The sequence below is a fragment of the Stigmatopora argus genome, chromosome 8 (assembly GCF_051989625.1).
Source record: "Stigmatopora argus isolate UIUO_Sarg chromosome 8, RoL_Sarg_1.0, whole genome shotgun sequence".
In the NCBI taxonomy this organism is placed as follows: domain Eukaryota; kingdom Metazoa; phylum Chordata; class Actinopteri; order Syngnathiformes; family Syngnathidae; genus Stigmatopora; species Stigmatopora argus.
Window position 1 is genome coordinate 17185906 of NC_135394.1, and position 12518 is coordinate 17198423.

The following is a 12518-nucleotide window of genomic DNA, read 5'->3' on the forward strand; positions in this document are numbered from 1 at the left end:
GTAAATACATAATTAAAGTAATTGATTGAATACTTATTTTATTAAAAAAAAAATCTTTAACAAGTTTAAATACATTCCGAAGTCCAAACGGGTTATTTGCGTTAGTCTGACAACTAAAGGCTATTTAGGGAACTACAAGACATACATTGAGTTAAAATAGAACTAATTTAAAAAATAATAATTATAAATACATTGTAGGTAAATACATAATTAAAGTAATAGATTGAATACTTATTTTATTTTAAAAAAAAATCGTTAACAAGTTTAAATACATTCCGAAGTCTAAACGCGTTATTCGCGATAGGCTGACCTCTAAAGGTGAAAGAGCGAACTGCACGACACAAATTGAGTTAAAATAGAATTAATTATTGTAGTATTTAAAAATAAAGATTTTACATTGAAAGTAAATGAAAAATTACAGTTAAGGAATGAATAATTATTGTATTTAAAACGGGAGGTTTGGCTAAGAAGTATGAATAGACATAAAAATTAACAAAATTAAAAATGTAAGATACATAGACTTTTAGACGGATAGTACTATATGAATATTTTTACTAACCACTAAATGAAGACTCAAATTACTTTTTTAAATCACAACAATCAATGCCCAAAAGCAATGACACAGCAAATTCATGCTATCATTAAAGCTAATGGTGCTACAAACAAATGCTATTATTACATTTCATTATATTAACGTGTATGAACTTTTGAGAGGGAAAAAAATAACTAAGATAGTACTATAAAATAAAAGCATGGAGCAATAAAAGACAATCTGATGATTGGATCTTTTATTCATAAATGAAACTTGGTTGACGTTGGTCAACGCGAGTTTGAGCTTAGCAAACACGGCCACGACTACTTCATACGTACACTACAAGAAAAGTAACAATTTCTATTTACACACCTTCCAAAAAATGAACTCGAGAAGAACGTCCTCACGAGTCCGAGACGATTTAGCACGGCGGTCAGCGCGTTCGAGAGTCTTCCTCGTACCTCAAAAAGGATATAAAAATATTTCCAAACATTTTTCCAGGAACAAAAGCACTTGCAAAGTCACCAAAACTTTGATTGGAGCTCCAAACTTGGCGTATGCGACTAAATAGAGCAGAAAATGATTGCAAGTTAGCACAAAAAAGTACATCGTTTTGGAGAAGAAACATAAAAGCAGTTTTTTTTTAAAAAATCATCCACATCATGCATCTTTTTAGCATTCATAATCATTCAACAAGTGCGCACGGTATTCATATATATAAAAAGAGAGCCGTTAAAAAATCTTTGCCAGGTAAAATCTCAGACTTTACGAGCAGAATATGCTGCAAAACCAAAAATAAAAATAAAAATACATAAAGTCCATTGAACTTTGTGACTATGATTGTTGGCAACATGCAAATAAAAGCTTCAGATCGTCTTAAAAGTAACAGAAAATCCGGGTAATAAACTTGGCCTGGTATTAAAAAAGTGGTTTCAATGTAAACAGGCGTTTATTTTAGCATAAATACGATAGCACTTAGCATAATGGATGTGAAAAAAGACCGTTTGCCATTGGCCGTGATAGACGTCAAATCCCTGCGTTTGGATTGGACCGGTCCGAATGGGCGGGACGTCTATCGGCCAATCCCGTTGACGAATATGGATAATGCGTTGGAGGAATATACATAAGTTCATAAACATAGTTTTGGTGAAAAGTAGATTGGATTGAGAAATACTGCCGATAGAAAATCCTAATTAAAAAGATTTCAAAATAAGATATAAAAGTTAACACGGGGAAAAAATCATTTTTAGAACCGCGGGTCGCGGGATGGCAAAAAAAAATGTGAATGTGTAATTAATAAAAATTCAAAATGAACTATTTGCTAATTATTTTGGGTGGACCGGTGGATGAGTGGTTAGTGTGTCGGCCTCAGAGTGGGAGATCTGGGTTCAAATCCGGGTTGGTCCACCTGTGTGGAGTTTGGATGTTCTCCCCGGGCTGTGTGGGTTTTCTCCGGGTACTCTGATTTCCTCCCACATTCCAAAAACATGTATGCTAAGCTAATTTATGCTAAATTGCCCCCTAGGAATGACTGTGATTGGTTGTTTTGTCTCCTGGTGCCCAGCGATTGGCTGACCATCAATTCAGGGTGTGCCCAAAGTTAACTGGGATAGGCTCCAGCACCCCCCGCGACCCTGGTGAGGATAAAGCGATTCAGAAAATGAGATGAGAGAGAATAACTATTTTCCCATTTTTTTAGCACCCCCAAAATGGCCCAAAATGTGTTAAAAGTTCATTTAAAAAAAATGATTATCCATATTTTCGACTGTTTTTTAAAAAAGGAAAAATATTTCATCTCTTTCAGGATTTTCCATCTTAAAAAATTTCTTCATTACGATCATTCTTACAATATTCACGTACATTTGCCAAATGTAAATCCAGGCGTGAAGGGGTTAACCGGCAGTTGAGTTCATTTGTTAAAAAAACCATAAAATCTGTAAAAGCCCGTATTTTCGTTCGATGTCAAAACGGTCCATTTCTCAAGCAGATCCGTCAATGACGGAGAGAAGTTCACCGCAATGACGGTCGAGGCACTGGGTTTGATTTCTAGCTCGGGGGGGAGGTTTTGGAAACTGTACTGAGTTTTCTTAAGTGCAAAGAGAGAAGGCTAGATTCGAACAAGTGTCCGCCGAGGCTCGGTGTGGGTTTCCGTTCCAACCCGCGAGACGAGAGACATTTCCGCCGGGTCCAATCGACGGGGCGCTTCTACGCGAACACCTGCCTGCTCCCCAGGCCCGGAGGCGGGGCCCCCTGCGGCGGGGGCGGCGCCAGCTGCGCCTGCTCGGGAATGTGTGTACGGCGCGCGGAGGGGGGCGCCGCGTGGTGGTGGTGACCGTTCCCCAGCGGGGTGGGGCTGGTGGTGACGTCGGACCAGTCCGAGTTGGAGTGCGGCGAGGACGACGACCAGGGGTCCGGGGATTCGGGCGAGGGCGTCAGGTAGGGGTGCTCGCTGGGGGGTTGCGGCGGGTGGCCCGGGGTGGCGCCCTCCGAGCCGGCCGGGGTGAAGCTGTGCTGGGAGGGCGGCGTCGGGTACTTATCCACCGGGCTGGGCATGGGGGGGTAGGAAGGAAGCGCCCCGCCGTGGTTGATGGCGTGCACGGGGTGGGATAGCCCCATGGTCATCTGCTCGGGCATGGGGTACAGCAGACCTTGGGGGCGGTGGAGGCGGCCGGGTCCCGCCTGGGGGTTCTGAGGGGGGCCTTGCGTCACCTGCACGTGGCCCTGCTGGGGTTGCTTCATCAGGGCCTGCCCGCCGCCACCCCCGCCACCGCCGGGCGCCATCATCTGGAAGGTGACGATAGGGGGGAGCTGTTCCCGGCTCATGGTGACGTTCATGGGGGTCATTATGGGCCCCTGGCCGAGGTGCCGGGGCATCCCGCGGTGGCCGCCCCCCATGGGGTGTTGCACCACGTTGAAGACGTGGGCGCCGTAGCCGTGTTTGCTAACGCCGACCCAAGATGGCTGCTGTTGTTGTTGTTGGCCCAGCATGTGGCTGACGGGCGGTAGCATGGGTCTGGTGGCCGGACCGGCCCCCAGGGGCGGCGAGGTGGCGTTGACCGAGCCCCCGGCCGGAGCCTCGCCCCCGTACGAGTGCGGCGACTCCAAGGAGTCGACGGGGGACATGGTGACGGAGCTCTCGGGGATGCCGCCGGTCGCCTTGACGCCCCCCGCGGCCGGACCCTCGCCCCCGGCGGGCTTCTTTCTTCTCTTAGCCTTCACGTCTTTGGGTTCCTTGGCGCCGGAAGCGGCGCCTCCCGCCTTGGCGCCGCCCCGCCGGCTCTTCTTGCCCTGCGGTCCGGGACGCATGCCCATGAAGGCGGCCCCGTTGGCCCCGCACATGACCGAGGAGTTGCCGCCCATGTGGCCCGGCCCGTTGTGGGGGCTGTGGACCAGGTTGTACTGGTCCAGCAGGCGCACGATGTCGTGGTGCATCCGCTCTTGAGCCGTGTCCCTGGGGAGGCGGTCCAGGTGGTCGGTGATGTCGCGATTGGAGTAGTGGTCCAGGAGAACCTGGGCCGCTTCGAAGCTGCCTTCGCGGGCCGCCAGGAACAGCGGGGTCTCCTCCTGAACGACAAATGGCAGATGATTGAAAGCGGTGGTGGCACGCTAGCGCAATTTTAAACACATCACTTTTTAAAAATGGGTGTTTAACATATAAAAGATTCAAAGAGTCTATTAGATTCCGAAAGCCGTTTCTGGCCACCATAAAAAAATTCAAGTCTCTACGTGGCACGGTTTGGACAAACGTAGCGTGAGAATCTTAACATACACACACAGAAATCACGCTTCATAAGGATTATAGATTAAAGATTATAATAATACTGTTATCATAGCTGTAAATTGGGTGGACAAAAGACATTTGGATATAGCAATACATTTCCTGGGTATCGAACCGGGATTCGGTACCGGCTGATTCTTAAAATCAAGCGATTCAAAGTTATGTGATAGGACTTTCATAGTGTATATATATATAGTGATATAACACATGTGAAAGTGGCGGCCCGGGGGCCAAATCTGGCCCGCCGCATCATTTTGTGCGGCCCGAGAAAGTCAATCATGAGTGCTGACTTCCTGTTTTAGGATCAAATTAAAATGAAGAGTATAGATGTATATTACATTTCCTGATGTTGCCCCTTTTAAATCAATAATAGTCATTTATTCCATTTTTTTCTGTGTTTTTAGTTCAAAAATCATTTTGTAAAATCTAAAAATATATATATAAAAAAAGCTAAAATAAACATTGTTTTAGATCTATAAAAAACTGAATATTCAGGGATTTTAGTCCAGTTCTTTTAATCCATTTATATAAAAAAAAATCTAAATATTATATCTAAAATGGTCCAGCCAACATGAAATCGAGTTGACATTAACACGGCCCACGAACCAACCCGAGTCTGACACCCTTGTGATATACTGCCGTTGACCCCCACCCTACAGGATACGAAAACCAGTTTTTGGGAACCCACCTTATTGTCCTGCATGTCTCGGTTGGCTCCGTTCTTCAAGAGCACAAGAGTTGCCTCCACGTTGTTGACGGCCGCGGCCCAGTGAAGAGAAGACTTGCCTGAAAAGAGAATATTCCCGAATTTTGTGTGAGTTTTGGACTTGAGGACCAAATGAAAATCCATCCAGAAATGACAGTTATTTTTGTCTGACCGTGGTCATCCACAGCATTGATGTCAGCGTGGCAGTGGATGAGTTCTTCCACCATGCCCTCCACGGCCAACCTGGCGGCCAGGACCAGCGGCGTGGTGCCGTCGTTCATTTTGGCGTTCAGGTCGGTGGCGCGATTGCGGATGAGAATCTACAGAAACAGTTGGGTTCGGTTGAGAAGAATCTATAAAGGTCAAGGAAGTACAAGTGGTACCTCTACTTACAAATGCGTCTATGTACTAAATCCTTTAATATGCAAATGGACGTTCCAACATACAAAAAACAAGTTATAAAATCCCCAAAAAATGTCAGTACATTTCTCGTATCCGTTACTTTATTTTGAAATTGTCGCGGTAGCATTGCGTCCCGCTTGACGATGTCACTGGCTTCTCATTGGCTGTCTCCCAACGACAACTCTCCATGTTTTGTTCTTTGAGTTTGTTCTTTATTTAAAATGACTGGTGGAAAATAAGTTTTATGAGTTGTATTTAATGCTAAATTGTTTTGAATTCACCGTTTCAAGTTATTTTCATGTGTGCTAATGTTAGCTTTCTCCTTACACAGCACGTACTCCTGCACGAAATGTTTTTGCATGCTTGTTATTCATTTTAACACATTAATAAATTATGTTCTTATCATTTTGGTGTTGCTCACATTTTTCATACAAAATCGTGACTTTTTGATTATCTTTAAAGGGTTTCAAACTTGGGTCGCATTAAAGTCAACTCGATTTCATGTGGAACCAGTTTAGATATAATATTTCGATCATTTTTTTTAAAAATCGGATTAAAAGAATTGGTTTAAAAGCCCTAAATATTCAGTTTTTTATGGATAAAAAAGAGTTTTTTTTAGAAAGGGAAAATGTCTTTTAATCTTTTTTTTTCCATTTCAAAAGGAAACATTTTTTTAAAATTATGTTCAATAATAAATTAGAAAACAGTAAATATTTTTATGAATTTACTTTTAGATTTTACAAAATAATAATATTAATAATCCGTTTTTTAGAGATCTAAAACAATGCTTATTGTAGCTTTTTTTTAATATATATTTTTAGATTTTACAAAATGATTTTTGAACTAAAAATACAGCAAAAATGGATTAAAAATTACAATGATTAATTTAAAAGGGGGGGAAAAAAAGGAAATATAATATACATCTATACTCTTCATCTTAATTTGATCCTAAAACAGAAAGTCGGCACTCATCATTTACTTTCCCGGGCCGCACAAAATGATGCGGCGGGCCACATTTGGCCCCCGGGCCGCCACTTTGACGCATGTGAAGTAGAGGAACCACTGTATACGTAATACGGCCCCACTTTCATACCTGAAAGACTCCCTGCGCGTCCGCCGCCACGGCGGCGTGCAGTGGCGTCCTCCCCATGTTGTCGTGGGCGTTGGGATCGGCGCCGGCATCCAGCAGCCGCTTGGCCGCGTCCGCCCTGGCGTAGCGGGCGGCCAGGTGGAGCGCCGTCTCGCCGGTGCGGTCCGTCTGGGCCATGAGCGAAGCGCCCTGCGCGATCAGGTCGGAGATGACGCTGGGCCCGGGTTCGTCGCCGCCGCTCTCCTCCTCCTCCTCGCCCGGGAGCGAGCAGTCGGGGCCTCCACCGTTGCGGAGCGACGCCAACATCAGCGGGGTGAAACCGTCTGGGAAAGGGGTCGGTCACAACGTTAGCGAGCGCTCCTTAGCGTCGGATAGGCCGCCATTTCCCGCGTTCCCACCGGGTCCCTTGACGTTGACGTCCAGGCAGTCCATATCCACGTCAGCTTGGGGCGGAGTCAGGATGACGTCGGCGGCCTTGCGGTGCTGGACGGTCCACTCCCTGCGGTCGATCCCTCCGTCCGAAGACATGGTGAGCAAGGGTTTGTCTTCGTTCTAGCGAAGGTTGGGCGAGGTGGACGTTAGGGGTGGGACGCCATCAGCGGGGGCAAATTTTGAGACTCACCCTCGGGATCTTTGCCGGAACCTCGTCGTTTATCCACCTCTGGTTTTGCCGTCCGTCCATCATGGCTCCGTCTTGGCTCTTGAAATTTCTGGGGTGAGAAAAGAAGGGTTTATTTTTAGGTAGAGCTGGGCCATAAAACGATAATTATCGTGAAATATTTTTTTGTTAACAATAATATTCGAAACTTACAATTGGAAAAAAAAGTTTTAAAACTGTAATTACACCACTCGGCCACTTCAGAAAATGGGGGCGCTGTTGCGAGATGAACGCTAGTTTTAGACCAACGCTCAGGAGAAGAAGAGGAAATGCGTTTTTTTTTGGATGTTAGCAAGAGAGGCTAACACATATTGCACAGCAATTTTTGGTTTGAAGGCAAATTTATAAAAATAAAGATGTCAAAAGTTTTATTCTTTACTTTGCATAGTCTAAGGAGGGACTTGTTTTATCTTTATTGCACAAAAGTGACCTGTAAGCACCCTAAAATGACAATTTAGTGACTCAAAATAAACTAATTTCCTTCCATTGACATTGATAGATGTCCAATTCACTCAAATAAGCTGCAGATCCTTCAGAGCCATTGACGTCCAATCCATTTTGACCACGAATGAACCAACCAATGAAAAGTTTGACCCCGTTGACCTTACTACCGTATGGCATTATTTCGGTTTATTTCCCAACTCACTTCATGTCAAAGTCATCTTGACCGACGGGTTCTCTCCTCTTGTCGTTCTTATTGGCCAGGAAGCCGTCGGGCAGCCACAGGAGGCCATGTTTGTTTTTCCTCTTGGCCGCCAGCATCCCCAAAACCAGGATGAGGAGGATGATGACGAAGGCCACCCCGATCACGTACATGGGGAAGGTGGTCTCCTTGGTGACCGTCAGGTCGCCTGCGGGTTAGAACGAGGGCGCCGTCAAGAGGCGTCGGTGTCGGGGAGGAAAAAGACGGACAGGGGGCGGAGCCACTTACTGTTAACGGACACGAGAGGATAACGCAGGTCGGCCTTGATGTGCGCCGCCGCGATGAAGGAGGCGGCTTCGTTGGTGTTGGAGAAGCACTCGTTGGATTGTTGGGAACATTCTCGGTTGTCAATTTGAAGGTGGACCTCAGAACTGCAGGTACAACAAAACAAATGATTGGTCATCACGAAAGCAAAAATGTAAAAGGCAAGCACTCATCCATATCTTACCCGATAACCTCCCTCTCCATCTCGCGCTTGCTTTTGCCGTTTTGGGAAACGCGCGGGTGGGCGTCCTCGGTCCCGTAGTAGGGGTAGACCATGGGCTCCTTGTTGTTGTCCAGCTTCACCTTCAAATTGGTGTGGAGCAGGGCGCCCAGGGAGCGCAAGAAACCCCGCAAGTCCTTGAGGAGCTCCTTGGGCTGGAGCCGGACCACCACCACCAGGGTGCCGTCGATCACCTTGGCCGGCGTGTCGCCGGCGCAGTCCAGGCCGTCCCAACCGCAGGCCTCCGTGTTGCAGCTCTTGTCGCAGACTTGGTCGCCGTAGTGGTCCGGACAGTACTTGTCGTACCTGGAAAAAAAGTCACTTCAATGTTGGATTGCAAACTCAAACTCAACCCCAAAATAAATCCCAAACTAGAACTCGACCCCAAACTCAAACCCAACCGCAAACTAAAACTCAACCCCAAACTCAAATTCAAACTCAATCCCAAACTCAAACTCAACCCCAAACAAACTCAAACTCAACCCCAAACTCAAACTCAACCTCAACTCCAAACACAAACTCAACCAAAAACTCAATCCCAAACTCAATCCCAAACTCAAACCCAAAACTCAAATTAAAACGCAACACCGAACTCAAACTAGACCCCAAACTCAACCCCAAAATCAAACTCAAAATCAACCCCAAACTCAAACTAAAACTCAACCCCAAACTCAAAATCAAGCCCAAACTCAAACTAAAACTCAACACCGAACTCAAACTAGACCCCAAACTCAACCCCAAACTCAAACTAGATCCCAAATTCAAACTCAACCCCAAACTCAAACTCAACCCAAAACTCAACCCAAAACTCAAATTCAAACTCAATCCCAAATTCAAACTCAACCCAAAACTCAAACTAAAACTCAACCCAAAACTCAAACTCAACCCCAAACTCAATCCCAAACTCAACCCCAAACTCAATCCCAAACTCAACCCCAAACTCAACCCCAAACTCAAACTCACACCCAAACTCCAATTCAACCCTCAATTATGACACGGCCGGTTACTCACTTGCAGGTGCCGGGCGCGTTTTCCTGGCACTCGAAGCTGTCGAAAAGACAACCGGGGTTGTCGCACTCCTTGTCGCAGCGTCCGTTCTTGAAGTAATCCCAGCAAGGCACGCTGGCGTTGCAGCGCACCCACGGCTGCTTCCAGTTGAGCGAGCAGTCGCCGCCGTCCCACTCGCACTGGTGGTTGTTGCACTGCGTGTCGCACACCTGGTCTCCGGCCTGCTGGGCGCACTGGACGTAGGGGCACGGCGGCGGGCGGGCCGGCGCCGCCCTCTTCTCGCAGTGGCGTCCGTAGAAGTGGGCGGGGCAGCGGCAGCCATGGCGCTCGGAGCCGTCGCCGCCGCCGACGCAGGTGCCGCCGTTCTGGCAGGGCGCCGAGCAGGCGGGTCTGTTTTCGCAGCGCGGCCCGCCGAAGCCCGGCGGGCAGCGGCAGGAGAGCTGGCCCGCCGGGGAGTCCACGCAGGTCCCGCCGTTCCTGCAGTGGAGCTTGGCGCAGTTGTAGCCTTCCAGGTCGCCGCAGTTGAAGCCAGTGAAGCCCTAAAAGACCCCAAAATAATATCATCATCATTGTTAAGAATGACAACAAATACCGTATTGATCCAAATATAAGACCATGTTTTTTTGCATTAAAATAAGACCGAAAAAGTGTCGGTCGTCTTACATTCGGGGTCTAGACATTGTACCCAGTCACAACACGAGATGGCGCCAAATATCTTTAAAGCGAATGCTGAACACTGATTTGTCATTGAAATTTTCTTGTTTTATCCGATTGGTTAATTTACATTTGAAAAACTAGAAGCCATTCATTTACAAATGGGATTGCACTTTAGTTGACATATTTAAACGTTCAGATATTCAGTTTTTCCATAAATTGAATGAGGAAAAACACGCCTTTTCTCTCCAACATATTGTTATCATCAATTGTTTCAGATGTACTGCCATTATAAAAATCAAATTTTGTCTTTTTGCAAACTTGAGTCTGGGCAAAGAGGGGGTCGTCTTATATTCGGGAAAATACGGTAGGACATTTGAAGACTTCCTCAAAATGGAGGGTGTGTCTACAATACCTCAATTGGGACGTCTGAAGCAAGTGAGAGGATTAAGAAAACCAGATTAGTTAAGCGGAAAGGAAGATGGATTGGACGTCAATGGCAGATTGGGCACAAGGAGACAAATGACAACCAATCATAGCTAGGGTCAGGCAATTTAGCATACAATTAGCCTAGCATGCATGTTTTGGGGATCAGAGTACCCATAGAAAACCCAAGCAAGCCCAGATAGAACATGCAAACTCCCCACAGGTGGACAGACCTGGATTCGAACCCAGGACCCCAGAAGTGTGAGGCTGACGTGCTAACCGCCATATTTCTTGATGATTTATTTATTATTCATTGTAATTATGTATTGATTATTTTTTTGTCTGTTTGTTAGTTGTTGTTATTTGCTTTAAATCACATTACACTTGTATAATGACCGTAAAAGGATTCCATTCAACTCAATTCGATACTCTACATCACATGTGACAAACTGGCGGCCCGGGGGCCAAATCTGGCCCGCCGCATCATTTTGTGTGGCCCGGGAAAGTAAATGATGAGTGCCGACTTTCTGTTTTAGGATCAAATTCAAATGACGAGTATAGATGGAAATTAAATTTCCTGATTTTCCCCCTTTTAAATCAATAATTGTCATTTTTAATCCATTTTTCTGTGTTTTTAGTTCAAAAATCATTTTGTAAAATCTAAAAAAAATATATTAAAAAAGCTCAAATAAACATTGTTTTAGATCTATAAAAAAACGGAATATTCAGGGCTTTTAATCCAGTTCTTTTAATCCATTTATTTAAAAAAAAAATCTAAATATTATATCTAAAATGGTCCAGCCCACATCAAATCGAGTTGAGGTTAAAGCGGCCCGCGAACCAACCCGAGTCTGACACCCCTGGTATAGATGTATATCAAATTTCCTGATTTCCCCCTTTTAAATCAATAATTGTCATTTTTGAATCAATTTTTTCTGTGTTTTTAGTTCAAAAATCATTTTGTAAAATCTAAAAATATATATAAAAAACTAAAATAAATATTGTTTTAGATCTATAATAAACGGAATATTCAGGGCTTTTAATCCAGTTCTTTTAATCAATTTATAAAAAAAAATAAATCTAAATATTATTTCTAAAATGGTCCGGCCCGCGTGAAATCGAGTTGACGTTAAAGCGGCCCGCGAACCAACCCGAGTCTGACACCCCTGGTATAGATGTATATTAAATTTCCTGATTTCCCCCTTTCAATTCAATAATTGTCATTTTTAATCCATTTTTTCTGTGTTTTAAGTTCAAAAATCCTTTTGTAAAATCTAAAAATATTAAAAAAGCCCAAATAAACATTGTTTTAGATCTATCAAAAACGGAATATTCAGGGCTTTTAATCCAGTTCTTTTAATCCATCTATTAAAAAAAAATCTAAATATTATATCTAAAACGGTCCGGCCCACGTGAAATCAAGTTGACGTTAAAGCGGCCCGCGAACCAACCCGAGTCTGACACCCTTGCCTACATGTACATAGGAAAAACCCTCATTTGTATATTTGGGCGACAAACTCACAGGGGGGCAGGAACAGGTGTAGCCGTGGACCGAGCTCATGTTCATGGAGCACGCGCCGCTGTTGTGGCACGGCTTGGACAGACACAAATCCACCATGGACTCGCAATGGCGACCTTGGAGAAGAGAGGAAATCCGTGACGGGACCGAGCCGTGAAATTACCCACGCGATTATTTGAAAGCATACCCGTGTATCCCAGACGGCAGCGGCACTGATAGTCGTTGTCAAGTTGCACGCAGTCCAAGCTGCCTTGGGCGTGGCAGGGGGCGGACAGGCACTCGTTCAGGTCCCCCTCGCAGTGTTCCCCCACGAAACCCGGCGGGCATGAGCAGGCGTAGCGGCCCACGCCGTCCACGCACTGGCCGCCGTTGAGGCAGCGGGGTTCCCACGAGCCGGCCTTGGGGGCGCAGTCGTCCACGTTCAATTCGCACTGAAGCCCTAGGAAAGAGGGGAAAAAACGTGTTTGGAAACAATTAATTTATTTATTACTTATATATTGATTATTTATTGTTATAATTTATTTGTCTGTTTGTTTATTGTTGTTATTTGTGCATTTA

General features: G+C 45.3%; 1 protein-coding gene across 2 annotated transcripts in view; it reads right to left on the minus strand.

Annotated features, from left to right (window-relative positions):
- Nucleotides 1-773: 773 nt before the first annotated feature.
- notch2 (notch receptor 2) overlaps nucleotides 774-12518 on the minus strand; it is a 53788-nt gene continuing 42043 nt past the window's right edge. For both annotated transcript variants that reach the window (XM_077606913.1, XM_077606912.1), the window contains exons 25-36: nucleotides 12148-12399; nucleotides 11964-12076; nucleotides 9365-9900; nucleotides 8318-8659; nucleotides 8098-8240; nucleotides 7813-8017; nucleotides 7131-7218; nucleotides 6907-7060; nucleotides 6512-6831; nucleotides 5189-5336; nucleotides 4999-5096; nucleotides 774-4096 (exon numbers count right to left, since the gene is read on the minus strand). In XM_077606913.1, coding sequence (XP_077463039.1) covers nucleotides 2738-4096; nucleotides 4999-5096; nucleotides 5189-5336; nucleotides 6512-6831; nucleotides 6907-7060; nucleotides 7131-7218; nucleotides 7813-8017; nucleotides 8098-8240; nucleotides 8318-8659; nucleotides 9365-9900; nucleotides 11964-12076; nucleotides 12148-12399 — 3758 coding nt within the window. In that variant the 3' untranslated portion in view covers nucleotides 774-2737. The remainder of the gene's footprint in view (nucleotides 4097-4998; nucleotides 5097-5188; nucleotides 5337-6511; nucleotides 6832-6906; nucleotides 7061-7130; nucleotides 7219-7812; nucleotides 8018-8097; nucleotides 8241-8317; nucleotides 8660-9364; nucleotides 9901-11963; nucleotides 12077-12147; nucleotides 12400-12518) is intronic.